The sequence below is a fragment of the Lindgomyces ingoldianus genome (genome assembly GCF_010093535.1).
Source record: "Lindgomyces ingoldianus strain ATCC 200398 unplaced genomic scaffold BDR25scaffold_2, whole genome shotgun sequence".
Lineage (NCBI taxonomy): Eukaryota > Fungi > Ascomycota > Dothideomycetes > Pleosporales > Lindgomycetaceae > Lindgomyces > Lindgomyces ingoldianus.
The window spans coordinates 779,745-794,710 of NW_022985163.1; the positions used below are offsets into that span (position 1 = coordinate 779,745).

Here is a 14,966-nt window from a genome sequence, read left to right on the forward strand (position 1 = left end):
GAAATGCCATCTTCTGCGGTCTCAGCCGTTGAGAGACTCTAACGGTTTTGGTCAGGCCTTGGAGGAGAAATAAGAGCCTGAAGGTTTCCCCGCAACCTGAATACGAACTGAACATCTTCAACTTCCTAAACATGCATTCCCGGAGTTAGAGTCAGCCGTATCCGAGCTCGGTGCAACTACTCAGCTTTCATTTCCTCGCGCGAGTCTTCCAGAGAAGACGCCTTTCTCCGCGCGCCATGATATCAAGTGCACAAGACCAAGACCTCTCCATAGACGCGGCTTTTTTGGATGTAACCTCAGTTCGCACCTCTTATCTCTTCCCTCAACCTCAATTTTTCGTCAAAACTTTTGCGAGATCATTGTTTCCTCTAAGCATTTCTTCAGTATCGTGAAAATGCATGTAAGTTAAAGAAATTATTTTTTTAATTTCACCCTGAATGAACCTGCAGTAGCAAGCTCCTCTGCTAACCTTTGCTATCCTTTGCAGACGCCCACTATTCGAGGAAGGAATATTTACGTGGAGGGAGGGAAAAATTGAACATAGGCGTTCAGCCTCCTAAACTCCTTCGCTATCCTGTGCTATCCAGTGCTATCGTCCACGATACGCATATTCTATACTCTCTGTGAACAAAAACTTTTTACGGCAGAAGAAGATTGTTGAAGGTGCAAGTGGCGAAAGAAGGCAATTGACTCAAAAATGCAACACCTTTAAAACCCCTCTCTAGTCTAGGAACGTCACTTTGAAAAGAAAATCGTGGCGGAAGGACTGGTCAAAAATCCTCAAAAGTTACAGGAGGTAGGTAAGCATTAACATGGAGATCTAATTAAATTCAAAAGAGGGAAACGGTTATCAAATTTTCTATTGCAACTTCAAATCTTACAGAAGGCTAGCAGCCGACTTCAGGATTGCTACATCCTTACCTGGCAGTCGCTCAAAGCTCTCTAGATTCAGCACAAAAAGACATTCTACTAACGCAAATTCATATAACTTGCGAACCCTCTCTTGTGATCTCTACTAGGAACACAATCCTCCATACACTACTAAAAGGTCCCAGCCAAGTACCCCATAAGCCTACTAACTCTTACATATTCTTCGTTTCAAGAGCCAAGTCAGGGTCCGTTCTTCATACTACACCCACCTAGATTTAGAAAAGTGCACATCGACAACCCTAGCTCCGGTTCCCATTCCCATCTTACTGCAATTTCCACTCACGAGACCATCTATCAGAATTAGTGGTAATAGCCCGCTTCCACTCAGCGCATTCACAAATACCATATCTACAAAAGCATTTATTCTACTTCAATTCCAGATTCCGGGTTGCATTCCCCATATCCACAAACCTAAAACCGTTAGCCCCGCGCCTCGCGCACTCCCTAATCTAGCCACTATGATAGATAATCCAGTAGTCTATAATTACTTTTTTGCCCAGATAAATATCACTCCATCTCGTCCCCTCCCCCAACAAGCCTACCGAGCCTTCCAAAGCCCTAGTCAGCGTGACAAGACTAACCTCATTCTCGATCCTAACAGATAACGGCCCTGTGATCCGGGGAATTCCCTTCGTCCTAGTCTTCAGCCATCCTCTAGGCGAGCACACGCAGATAGATTAGCAGAGCACTCTCGAATCCGTGGACTGTGGCAGGTTAGCTAGCCCTAAACGTTCGTCACCCTCCCTGAACTATGTCAACGGCTTATTGAGGGCAGGCACATTGTAATATTCTCCTGGTCGGGTCGTTTTCGCACATGTGACTAGATACTCCACACCGCCACTAGAAGGAAAGGTAAGGTGAGACTGCAAGGATGCATGCAGGGCTTTCTCTAGCATGGGGGTGTTATTCATAGATAACTATTACATACAGAACAGAGATATGTTCGACATGCTGAGCGCGATAGCTTGCTGCATCGTGCGCGTTAGTTCCGAGAGGGACTTCCCTATTTTAATTCGGCGTCGGGTCTCTCCTCCCTAAAACAGCACACAGTATCGGTTATCAGTTATCCTGAGGCTGAAGTATGGGATGAGTGACAGATACCTAGATATACAATGGCACGACCCACGGGAGAGTGGGGTAAGTCCCGACCCTAAGTGAGGTATCGGATTGACGCAGCGCACTATGATCCGTAATATGATAGAGGTACCAATATGATGTGATATTGTATCCAGAACTATTCATACACAGGCCTAGAACCAACCATGCTCATCCAACTCTATCCACTTTCCCGTCCAACTCCATACCTGCCCTAAGCGGACACTGAGTCGAGCCGACCGACCGTTGCCAAACGACAAAAGAAAGTATAGTGTTGCTTTTGCAAGCGGGGAGGGGGGGAGGAGGGGGTTGCAGAATCGAGCTCTGTCCCGCCATATATATCGGCAATCTACCACCACACTCATGATAAAACAATCCCCGATCCATCCCCCATGACAAATAAAAGATATTTGTGAAACCCCGTATTCTCTCTCTGAGATCAAGAAACATGATCGTACATATAAACGCCGATTGGGGTATCCGAGGTCCCTTGCCACCGGACCTGAGGCTTTTCGCAAAACGCCTCTAAAAGGAAAACATCAATTGGGAAACATGACAAAGGAAATAAAGGGTGGTAATCATACACGTCAAACACCTCAGTGGGACTCTGCTGCTTCCTTACCCTTGGATGAATGGGGGTGAAGCAAATTAGGTCTCCACTTCGCCACGTTTGTGACATTGAAGTGTAATGGCTCCTTAACTCCTTTCTCGCGCACCGGCATCTTCCTCTTGGATCGACCTGAGACATACATAGGCGTCACGGCAGTGCCCGAGCCGTTAATATTGGGCATGGACTGCTTGGGGCGGAGCTTGGGCTTCTTGTCGCGGTGCTCGTCATCGGTTTCTTCAGTCTCGAAGCTGCGGAGACTGCTCCGTTCGGAGGAGTAATTCGTCTGTACCCTTGACAGCATCGAGGCGGAATCTGCAAGGACATCCAGTTTAGAAAGCGCCCTATCCATAGTCGAGTGAGTCCGAGAGGAATAAGGCGGAGGATCCTGATAATCGTACATAATCTCAGAGTCCAGGCTCTTGTACTTGGCTATGCCATCCAGCTCTTCGTCGTGCGACCAACATGATTCGTCGGCTCCAAGAACTGACGGCAGGAATCGGATCTCCTGCCACGTTACGTCTTCGTATTGGAGGGTGATGTAGAGGACGTCGCCTTGCATCTTGTCGTGCGCTATGCAGTGGTCCTCGAGAAAGGGATAATCCCATACGTCCCTTACAGTAAGGTCTTGAGGCAGCCAGGTAAGCGCCATTCGACCAAACGGCTCATCTGCTGGGCGATGGGCTGTCATTGGCATCCAACGTCGTCCACGGATGATGCCTTTGAAAGACGTCTCGATCGCATTTGCGAAGCATGAGCTGTCCTGACTGGGGAATTCGAGAGTCTGGTGCAAGTTTCGTGAAGCACATCGCCTGTAGGCGTTGCTGTCGGGATCATACGCGAACTTGAGTGCCTTCCGTGGCACGAAGATGACGCGCACGTTCCATGACAATGGATACTTCTTGTCTGTCCGAATCGGTAACTGGCCGAATGTGTGATGTGGCTGCAAGAGTAGTGGCAACTGTGGGACTGGTGGAGCCTTGGGCGTTGAGGCTTGTGGTGTGACTTCTCTTGACGAGGCTCCAGTGCTGTGCTCGACCCGATCGATCCTATTCTCTAATTCCATTGTAACCTCGTCCACCAATGTCAGCTTCTCCTGTACCGACTTGATCTGATCGTTGAATTCTTGCGTCTTGTCGACCACTGCCTCCACCTTGTCGTCCATGTGCACCTTCAACCACTTCATATTCTCATACAATCCCGCCTCTATTCCCCTGTATATTTTGAAATGCTCTTCTCGGGACATCCTCTCCTTGAATAATTCCTGCTTCAGCTCCTGCTCTAGGTTCTCGAACCTCTTAATCTCCTGCCTCAATCTCTTCATTTCCTCTATCACCGCGGCATGCTCCTCTATAGATACGGCTGCGACTGATTGATGCTCATGATGCCAGGCCTGGTGTCCGCAGCCACAGCGAGAGCGGACCACGGAGTCTGGGTAGAAGCTTCGGCACGAGCATCTCTGTCGAGAGCCGTTCCCGGCGCCGGCTTCAGGCAGTAGGAACCCGCATTCTCCCCGAGGTAGCTGAGGGTCGTTGTCTTGAGCAGGTTTCCCAGAGAGGTGAACTAAGGATTGTTGAACGTTGTTACCGAACATCAGGAAGAGACCTTGTTGCTCGGTCGCCGCGTGTCTCCTGGATATCAAACAGGCGGCTCATGAAGGCCGATAAGGGAGGGACGATGAATTAAAATCAGAAGAGAGGACTGTGGAAGGGGCTAATTGTGGGCTGCCCAGGAGTCTGTCAGCGGGGGGGGGTGGGCTCTCGTAATATAGGGAAAGAGGGAAGTGGAGCGGAAAGGGTGATGAGGCTGGCGCACCGGATGATAAGACAGGTCAGTGGTCACAACGACGGGGCGGGCGCAGGCGGGAGCATCCGACGGGAGAGCTGGGTGGGTACAAAAGGACTGTTGGGGCGCTGCCGTGGGTGGTCAGGAGGTTTTGGGCTGAAGGGATGCGGTTCAGGTTCAGCAGTATGGGAGGAGAGAATGGGAGTATGTGGAAGAAAGCGCGCTCAGCAACAGGGCGGATGGGATGTGCAGGTACTCGTTACTTTTTAGCAGCGGGCTAGCTCCCGTGCGAATTGGCCCTGTCATGTTTGCGCGGAGGCTGCAGATGTTGCAGTGGGCGCGGAGTGCTGGACGGGGTGGCCCCAGGTGGGACAGGAGGGTACCGTAGGGGAGAGGTGAGATAAGGACCCAAAGAGGCCTGCGCCAGCGCTGTCTTCTCGAACGTCGACGCCGCCACCTCCCGCGCGCGTTAATCTGTCCAGGGTGCGCGTGGGATTGCGGGATTGCCTCAGCCCTCGCAGGATCCCAGGTTGGCCAAGTCTTTGCAGCGCCATTGCAGAGCCACTCGTGCTCTCCTCTGCGACGCACTGCCGCGATCACCACGCTGCAGCAGCGTCCGGGTGCAGCGACATCGCGGTAAGGAAATCAGTTAGCGATACATTTGCGCGAGTTCCCAACAGCGTCCTGCGACACGGAGGGCTGGCTGCGGGCTGCTGGTTGCCGGACGGCCACAAGAGGGTGCTCCAGTAGAACTTTGAACAAGACCCCACACTCGCGCCCCGAGGCTAACTCGACAGTGCTGTGTTATTCACGGCGTGCCGTCATGCCGTGCTATCCCATGCCATCCCATTCATCTCGGGGCGGCTTCCCCAGACGAAACCGCATCTCGTCGGCTGCTGGGCGGCCCTGGGCGGCCCTGGTCGAGCCTCGAGTTCCCCAAATCTTTTTCATCAGACCGCTGGACAGTCGTTCGATGGGCTTTATCGGCATCCGGACTGGCGGGCCTTCTGCTGGACTGGGGCTTTGGTGGTGGGAGGTTGGCATCCTTCTATCCTTATCGCGAAACTGATACCGACCCTGGCTGACCCCCACCGTTACCAAATCCCAGCCGGTCGCCCTGGTTGGCTGCCCATACGACGGTGAGCAGCCACACCAGGCGACCATGCGAGCCATCACGGCCGCGTCTCAGCGCTTTTGTCAATCTGGCCCAAACCCAACGGAGCACAGTTCGCACTCAATGTCGCCAACGCGTGAGCGCAGGGAGCATCCATGGACGCCATCTCACACGCAAAACTCAAATGCGTGACAAGCTGAAGACTACCAATTCCCACACTCTTACCCTCTCTCAGAAGGGCGAGGCGGTGACTATGACTGACGTAGCATGAGGTGTTTTGGAGAGCACATGGCATCATCAACGTCCGCCGTGCCTATTCCTAGGATATAATGCTCGTTATATCATCTTTTCCGTGCCACCGAATCTTGTCCGAGTGCGTTCTTCTGCAAGATGTTATGGAAACGGAAAGGCGTGGAGTGCCAGCATTGCACTGGATAGGTAACTGGCCGATTCGAAGCCTCACCCGCAAGCCTTTTATCTGCCCTCGAGCCTGGGCCCTGCGCTTGCTGCAGATGGCGGGGGCATGGAACATGAAACTTACAAGCACTCATGACCTGCAGGAACCTGCTCACCGAGTCAGGCATTGCTCTGTATCAGGGACTCCATTGATTCACGTTGCTAAGGGCCTCAGAATCTCAGATGCTGCGGCAAGCCACGGCCATCGTGCTCCGTCTTTGAACCCTCAGCTGGCCCACAAGCCCTCAAATTGGCTGGACTGAGGAATGCAACGTGCCAGCACTGCAACATAGTCGACAGCCAAGCGAGGTGGTTTTATCCCACGTTTTGTAAGAAGCATTACTCTCCGATCCACGGCGGCGAGATGAAGCCACGGCTGGGCGCACACTATGGCCCGATTTGAGCCAGACACATGAATTTCTAGAGTGGATGAGGTCCACGCCTCAACAGAAGGTGACAACGAATTCTACTTGGCGTGGCATGCGAAACTCCAAACGGCGCTGTGACATAAATGTCCGTGAGTTGCGATGGGGTAAAGGCCGACAAATATTTTCTTTCTCCGACGGTTAAAAGGCATTCTGCTCGTACTTCTACTCCCTCCAACACATGTTCACGATGTTTTGTGGCAAGGGGCTAAAGAAAATCTTTCTTCATATCTAAATTCGACAATGCAAGCGAAGAGCCAACCCCACGCCCAGGTTCCTCCTCCTCAAGGACAATCTCAATGAGTCAGTTCCTGGGCAACGAGCACCTCGACTGTCCTTTAGGCGGTATCAAAACGGTTATTTGTCTCCTCATGTCTTGGAATTTCCTCAAACCCGTCCCATCTTATTCTCATCCTCTGAGCGGAACTGGATGCCAATTGAAACATGATGGAAGAGGTTAGCGCTCCGATCGACCGGGAGCTTCCGTGGGGAAACCCATGATCTCTTCCTGTTTTGGTTTACATGTTCTCATCTGCTTTCTTCTTCCGTGTTACTTCACTTTGCTTTGCTCCGGTACGCTCTCCGAACCTCCAATCAAGCGTGTCAACTGTTCATTCTATTCATTTGTCTGTTAGGATGATGCATCTATCGATTTATCGGCTTTTTCCCACAGATCCGATGTCCTTCGCATGCTGCTCCGCACCCACGATACCTTCTCTAGTGATGGGCACATGGCCGATAATGCATTCTGTCAGGGGAAGCTGAATTCTACCTTGATGAGCCTGACTGCACCAATGGTATGGATGAATGCCGCTTGGAATCACCTTGCATACAATGCAATACGAGCTACAATCTGTACGCTACAACAAGCCACATGTGGCAGGCGCATACTATTTGCTACAGCCTGCACCTAACGTGGAACATGAGAAGGCAATTTAAGATAGATATCTGCATCCTGTTGGCAATCTGCTAGATTCTACCAAGAGGATTACCAAATGGGGTTTAACCTAGTTAAGTCCCACGTTGTATGATAACACGCTGCATAGCCGGAACTTCCACATCCACGCCGAGTTCGAACATATTTGCATTGAACAATTCCAAGGAAGTTATCCAACGTACTTTCTAGCCCCGCCGAATTCAACGTGTTCATTCGCCAGGGCTCTGACAGTGGGCTGCCCAAATTCTCTGTAGGTGATAGGGCTACCAGCCTTGTGCTGCTGGCTATCTAGCTGCGGTTGCTGCGGTTGCTGCTTCTATGGAAGGCCTGCATACCGAAGGGCGTGACGGAAAGACGATAAGACCTACAAACCTATTTATTTACAGTGGTAGTAAATGAGATGTTTTAAGTGCACCCCGGACTAAATGCCAGTCTTGGACACCAGATGTCCACACTACATTGCAAAATACAACAAAGAAAGGGCAATAGAAGATACGAAAGCATTCTCCCGTGTTTTATCAGTGAACCATTGTGCCTTTGGGTAAATCTCGTCTAAAGCCTCACCATGAAAGATAGAGATGATCTGCTTCGATAAAATGAGGGCGCTTCGAATTACCATCTTAGATATATATTTCACGCACATTATCACCTCCCTAGCGCAATGTAGACACTCCCCTCGGCTTGGAGGGTTGCTCGTTACTATGAGGTTCATTTAGTGCGCTAAAGTGAGTGTCGACCAGCCCTTGGGTTCCACACTTCTCCAATACATATCTGCATCTGTGTGTATTCCTGGGTCAAGAGGAGGCCGTGCCTTTATAGGTCAGTTGGGATGTTTATCAACAGGATTCAACAAGTCCAATCTTCTCTATTCTATCGTATATGGCCCCCATCTTCCTTAAACTGAGCGGATTTCTTCCTTTACTGGTAAACTAGAGTTCGGCCCATTTCTCGACCCAAGCTCCATTACCTGCTCGGATATTCTCCTCCGGGCTGGCGCCATTTCCAACACTGGCAGGACGAAAGCTGTCATTGGGTTTGCTGGTTCAACCATGATCAGAGAAGCAGCTACGACGTGCAGTTTGGGCAGTGATGGAGACCAAAGTCACACTACACAACAGATGCACGAATCGCTTCGTCTTTGTCTAATCGTGTAGTCGTGTCACGATTATTATGGTACCCGAGGGCTACGAAAGCACGGTAAGCGGCCGTTGTTAGGAGGCAACTTCTAGGATCGATTGCCAACTACTTCCATAAGCATGGTCTATGAAGCTGTTTGGCCATCTCATCAAACTTATAGCTAGGTTAGGATTGCAGACTTACTTCCAAGCATAACATGAATGATCACGCCAGGCGCGAGGGCTGTTTTTCATGACCACCTTTATGTCGAGTTCACTTATTCCTGACAGTGAGGAAAGAGGGGCTGCGACAGCTGACTCAACAATGGATATGGCCGTCTCGAGTACCGTATGTTAGCTTCTCGAGAGTATCCCGTTGTGAGAGCTCTCTTTCTGAACCAGTACCCAGGCTTCATTTGCTTAAGTTCGAGAGGTTTCTATCCTTGAGTCGGGACGACTCCTGTCTCGTTAGAACCCTCTATACTTCGCTTCCTCTTAGGCGAATTGGTGCAGAAACCTAAGAAGTACCCCGAATACTAGTGGAAGGCGGAACTCCAGAAGACCATTAACGCATCTTCAAGACTTGAGAGGTATTAGACAAGCGTTTCGATTCTCTCTCCGCTGTGGAACTAACACCGCCACATGAGCATCGAATGCTATCAAGCCCAACACTCGGTCTTTAGGACTCATGTTTGGATCTTTGGGTTAGCTATGCATTTGTACCGAGTCTCAAGACATTGGACTGGGGATGCCCCGTAATTGGAGCATGGGTCTTGGCGATCGCATTTCACCTCCACATCTTCAGTGAGCTTTCTCTTACGACAGCCCTCATTTGAGAAGTCATTTTTCTCGAATGGCATAGATCATCCTATCGGTGAATCAGGTTTTGTCATTTCCATTCCATGGCATCCGAATCTCCATGCGACTGCCAATATTATTCATGCATGCTGAACAGTTCTGGAAGGCCCTCGCGTATTTTGGAGTTCTCAAGAATACGAGCAAGGAGGCTGATGTGTAAAATGGATTTTCGACAGGGCTCAGCCCTCCGAGTGTAAAACACGAAGGAGAGCCACGGAACGCCGAGGCTTCCGAGGCTTCCGAGGTGCCAGTGCTTCGTTTGGTCCCATGTCTATCATACCTGGAGGTTAGGTAGATAACATCATGGTTCCTTTCTTTGAAAATCATCTCTTAATTCACTCTAATAGTCTTGGAGGGATCAACAAGCCTCCGTGTATTACATCAGCATTGCATGATATGATCATTGCTGTATCGTAATTTACGAAGTCCTTTCTTGGTCCCCTCAAAACCAACCAATTACCATCCACCGCAAGCACCTCCGTTGCAAAAGCAATCTCCTGAACCACAAACCCCAACTTCGCAAATCAGTGCTGTCCGTGTCCCTCCAAAAAAAAGCATGCATGCCGCTAGGAACAACGACAAGCCTTCCCCGCTGGTCTTCACATTGTCCGTGTCCGTGCTCCATCCCTGATCCCGGAGTCACCGATCCAACCATATCCTCAATTTAAGTGTTCAGTGCCTCATGCCCACCGGCGCCTAAAAGACACCTGTCGAGAAGACTTGTGGTGGGAAGTGTACCTGAATTTAGATTCAGAGGGGGAAAGCGCGGCAAAGATAGCCATTGATTGCATGATAGAATCGCTAACAGACGTGGGACGCTAGCTCGCTCGACGAGATTGTTTGAAACTACGCGTGCGCGGGCAGTGCGCCTCTAACTGCGATACTTCTTTCTGCCTGAAACTATTGCTTTTGAAGCGTCTGATTTTGTGTAACGAGGCCCAGGACTTTGGGACGGAATACGATTCAGGGATGGTGGATGATATCAGTGATGGATGGAGAGACCAACGTGGAGGTCACAAACTGAACCCCCATTGATGAGCTTACTTCCTCGGCTACAGAGTTTCCTTTATCGTATCAGGGAGCTTGGAGTCGGTTGCTTTCAGACAATGGGATGATCTGATCTGATCCCGATTCTACGCGAGCGCGACGGATTCAGACTCCGTCATCGTATCGATTGGACATACGTTGTCTGTACGTTCAATCTTCCCAATCAGGAAGGTCCTTACGCATGTGGAGATATCAGGCTTGATGTTGGAAGGCTGAACTGAGTGCTTTTATGTCGAATCTGCCAACTATCTGATTATCTGTCAGAACTTAGCGTATCAGTGCTTTAGCTCCGGGCACCTTAAAGGGTCTCCTTGCGCCTTTAGCAGCCAATGTTGTCATTTATTAGGCTTGGTGGGGGGAGCTACGAATAACCACCTACAAAATTGACATCCCACGGCTACACAAGACTTATTGAGATGGATAGTATGCTCTCCGTCGGGTTTGGGCGGGATTGGATTGCATGACTCTGGAGCTAAGGATTAACGAGTGAGACGAGCATGTCGCGTCGTATCTGCTGCGATACTGGATGAAAAACAAAATTAGAGGTGATATTACGGTCTTCAAACCCCCAAGTTCTTCCATCAAGAAGAGAAGGTGTGAGATATCTCGATGTTTCCATACCAGGAAGGCTGAGAATCTGGTTTAGAAACGGGATGGAAGCTATGGAGTGAATGGAAGGTGACATGCAGTTTCAACTCGATTTAGGGACTGATTCGTTGAATTTGGATTTGGAATTTGTGGGTTGTTTCCTGTGTTACGATTTAATACGCCGAATCTAGCTATTCGTTTTCCAGGCTTGCTTCTCTCTTACCTTCAGTTGTCCCGTGTGCATCACGATCTTGTCCTGTCCAGCCTGCAGTCACCTTCAATCGTCTCTCTCAATCTTGTGTTTCAACAGTATCATCCCACCTGCTCATATCATTTCATTCCATCATTCGCCTCTGCTATGTCGTTTATCTCACTTATCCCCCGCTCTTCTCACTATTCGATTGCTCAATCGACAGACCAGCAGCACTTACTCTATGTAAGTTGGCCACACGGCCAGCCGATATCAGATTCATATCAAGCGCCATACGATAACCTAGGAAAAAATGTTCTTAATTCCTAACACAGGAAACCCTCAAAGTTCGAGCAACAAATCCATAGCTTTTCCGTAGATTCAAGCACTAGCAATAGTAGATATCTTGCCTCGGTGGGTATTTGCCTTAGGCGGACGGAGAGGATGAAACGGGAAGGCACTCGTTCAAAGCTTCCTTAGGGGCAAATAGTAGTGCCTTGCCGTGCAAGGGGAGAGGAGTTTAAGTTCATGCCGATGGCCCTCAGTGCTTCAACGCCCATGGCGGGTAAACAAGTGCCTCGGAGACAAACAAGGATAACAACGGAATGCGCGAGTCCTTATTGCTAACCATCTGTTAGGGAATTAAAAGATGGCTGACATACTCACGATTCGTTGAGCCATTAACCTGAATATTCAATCAAAGCAGGAACAAATATGTGCCGTCTCCCCTATCCAAGCATTCTGCTCAATTATTTTCCTAGTTTCCTTCCTCAATCTGAATTTTCTAATCTCACATATCCGCAAGCACATACCTCTGTTCCTTGGGTGCAATTAATGCACTAGCGTTTAAATAAGCAGGTCTTAAGAAACTGAAAGCGACTTGAACGAAATTGGTAACGCAAGACCATTTGCAAATAGCAAATCCATCCCTCGACTCAATATATTCAGTTCATTGGTACCAGCCAACTTCGCAACTAAGGATGGCTCTTTAATTCTGCTCACTTGTTAAGGATTTTCCTATCGGAAATCCTGGGTTGCGATACTCGTCGCAGGACCCCCGTTGATCCATTTCACAGTACGCGAGTTCTATGTTTTCGGCCCCACGCTACGATTGCGGTATTGTGAGCCGAGAGGATCAAAGTCTAGTTACAGCATATGGAAATTAAGCAGTCTTTGAGGATATACGCGTAACGTAGAGACGGCAAAGAGTGTAGGGGCTAAAGAGTCGAAAGTAGGTTGAGCAAGGAGAGAAGATTGGAACCGCATGATTGATTAATTCACCATGTTTGATCCCCTGGATCGTAACCCTGAGATTCAATCTCCATGTTGTATTCGGATATACTTCACAAGTTTATCCTTCCTGGAAGAGGATGCCCCTCTTTCGGTGGAGAACTTGTATCCTTTGTGTGGACAATATATAAGTGCGAGTGCTGTGACTGTCTCCGAGTTTTTGGCATTGCAGTGTGGTTAAGGTTTTTCTTGCCACAGAAAGCTCGGCAGTATGTGCCCACTTTGTATTTGAATGGTAGGGAAAGCTTTTTGAGATACTTGCTGAGCTGCCATGTCAGTGAAATTAACAATCTCGACTAGCGACAGAAAGTGCATACTTTAAGAAATGGCACCGGGGAAATATCCGTGGACATCCTTCGTACTAGAAGGCATTATCTGTTGTTTACGAGAGAGCAAAAGAGCCAGGATCATCTGGAAATAAATTCACTTCCTGAGGGGAATAGTAATCGTGTTCTAGCAGTTGTAAAGAGTGGTTGAAGGGAACGCTGTCTTCGTCAAGCTGAGTTTCCTCTGGCTATATATCTCCCTGCAATCCAACATCCTGTCCAGCAGGCACAAAATTTTTTGACAGCGGGACCCAGCTATATTCTGGTAGAGGGTCTGTATTCCCGGACTGACCCCGCAGGATCAATGAATTGGAAAGGTCAGTGTTTTCTATGTCCCTGCGTCCAGCTGATCTACTGATTGATGTAAGAAAATAAGGGGAAATGATTGGCTGGTTTAGGTGGTAAGCCACAAGACCCCCTGGGTTTTCTGGATTTGGAGTCGTGCACGTTCCTGAATATCAGGCTTCATGGTAGACGTCAAATTGTTGATACGAGCCAATCGCAAGCCAGGTCTGATTTCAACTGCTACCCTTGAACGGTGGTGGATTCCGCAATTTTGTAATGCTCTCAAAAACATATATTCAGAGATAGTAATCACCCATGTAAGACTGGTGGTGCAGCGGAAGAGGGTTGAACTGATGTGCGGCTTCTAGGGCAACTATGATACATAGAGAAGTACAGGTACTTGTAGATAGTAGAGAGTGGCTTGGCCTGATTACAACGTATAAGTCTCCTTTCTAAGAATTCCTTCCATCAGAACTCATCCACCATCTGACCATACTGTCCTCTCTCTTCTGCTGTACAACCATCAAACCATATCGCCCCTGCCGTCTCAATCATGAAGCCAACTTCACCCCTTTGATAGCCTGGGCAGCATTCCCCAAAATCAGTTCTCCGAACGCAGGCAATGCCGAAGAGGTCCATCTTGCTTACCTGAAGCCACCATACGCTGTGAAGCCAGTCTGCCAGATCAACTACGACCCTCTGGAGAATAAATCGTACTTCGTCCTATAGAAGGGGACGAAACATGCACTGAAATGGTCGAGAACGACTTGATCCATGCAAATTTCCAGAAGTTGAACGCGTACGTCATAATATCATGCATTTTATCAGACAGGTAGACCAAGGTCGAATGTTGAACTAGTTACAAGAACTTTAAGTGCAATGGACACAACAAGTTCCTCGAGCCGAACTTGCACCAGAAAGGCCCTGTCAAAAAAACACCATTGGTATGCAAATAATGCCCGTCTGGCAATCTTGATCGGCTTGTAAAGGAGGTATCATAGAAGAGGCGAGTGTTATAAGAGATTGATTGAATAGTTGTCCATAGCATATGCATGTGATTCATGCAATAAAAATAGATATCTCTAATCTCTTATGATATTTGTGCTTCGTTAATCTTTGCAGATAATTATGTCTAGTGGCTAACGAGCATGTATTCAAGAAAGCAAGGTGTGAAGCTATGTGAGGCACCAGAGACATGAGGAACTGCATTGAAATGTATTGCTAGAGGAGTCCTTTGCAGGAGTCTATATATATGCGAAATAAGTGGATGAGTCGTGGCAACAGACTGTGCTGAGATGCATACGACTATGGTGCCGACGCATGATCATCGTGTGATGACACATCCGACTATCGTGCGACTATGGTGACGACGCATCCGAGTGTCACCACTGCAAACACAAGGTAATAAAGTAAAGGTGGAATTTAGAGGGAAGGTGATAGGTAGGATAATGAGAAAAGAAGGAAAGTGAAGGTGAAAGAAAGAAACAGAAGAAGCAAATTAGACAATACAGAAGAGAATCCTCGGGTCCAATTATTCTCCTCACTCTTTCCTTTCAAAGGCCTAATGGCAGCGAGGAAGTGCATTCCCACTGTCGCCTCCCATTTTGGGTGGCGAGATTACCATAGCCAGGAGTTAGAAGAGATAACTTCGCAAGACTAACCTGCTTCCCTGTGTGGCGAGACGCACGGTGTGGCGAGACAAAATAGAGGTACTTTGACTTTAGGCAATGGAGATTCTCTCATAAGGAACTGCTCTTGCCATAGCTATACCGGAATAATTTCTTTACCCTCTTAAGATACTCTACGCTCAGTTTGACCTGAAAATCTCTATTATTCACTGTACATCTTGCCAAGCCTTTTCTCTTATTAGTTTAAAAAAGGGCTAGATTAATGTCTAATTAGCTTATAAAACTTTCTA

General features: G+C 48.6%; 4 protein-coding genes across 4 annotated transcripts; 1 reads left to right on the top strand and 3 right to left on the bottom strand.

The window, feature by feature from the left end:
* Positions 1-2,505: 2,505 nt before the first annotated feature.
* Positions 2,506-4,329, bottom strand: BDR25DRAFT_42759 (uncharacterized protein). Its single transcript, XM_033698558.1, has 2 exons — positions 3,034-4,329; positions 2,506-2,976 (listed from the first exon to the last, which is right to left on the bottom strand). Exons 1-2 carry the CDS (start codon positions 4,224-4,226, stop codon positions 2,622-2,624), a joined length of 1,548 nt encoding a protein of 515 aa, XP_033553825.1. The 5' UTR covers positions 4,227-4,329; the 3' UTR covers positions 2,506-2,621.
* A 780-nt stretch (positions 4,330-5,109) lies between these two features.
* BDR25DRAFT_42756 (uncharacterized protein) lies at positions 5,110-5,725 on the bottom strand. Its single transcript, XM_033698557.1, has one exon. The coding sequence runs from the start codon at positions 5,588-5,590 to the stop codon at positions 5,249-5,251; it is 342 nt and encodes a 113-aa protein (XP_033553826.1). The 5' UTR covers positions 5,591-5,725; the 3' UTR covers positions 5,110-5,248.
* A 6,704-nt stretch (positions 5,726-12,429) lies between these two features.
* BDR25DRAFT_390670 (uncharacterized protein) lies at positions 12,430-14,256 on the top strand (the record flags this gene model as incomplete). The annotated part of the gene is made up of 12 exons (XM_033698108.1): positions 12,430-12,553; positions 12,595-12,710; positions 12,744-12,885; positions 12,937-13,080; positions 13,110-13,126; positions 13,162-13,201; positions 13,226-13,403; positions 13,435-13,457; positions 13,521-13,768; positions 13,810-13,880; positions 13,942-14,031; positions 14,094-14,256. The coding sequence occupies 12 exons, from the start codon at positions 12,430-12,432 to the stop codon at positions 14,104-14,106; spliced, it is 1,206 nt and encodes a 401-aa protein (XP_033553827.1). The 3' UTR covers positions 14,107-14,256.
* Positions 13,850-14,791, bottom strand: BDR25DRAFT_390671 (uncharacterized protein; the record flags this gene model as incomplete). The annotated part of the gene is made up of 6 exons (XM_033698109.1): positions 13,850-14,152; positions 14,193-14,269; positions 14,335-14,406; positions 14,558-14,609; positions 14,639-14,717; positions 14,749-14,791. The coding sequence occupies 6 exons, from the start codon at positions 14,789-14,791 to the stop codon at positions 14,131-14,133; spliced, it is 345 nt and encodes a 114-aa protein (XP_033553828.1). The 3' UTR covers positions 13,850-14,130.
* Positions 14,792-14,966: the final 175 nt, after the last annotated feature.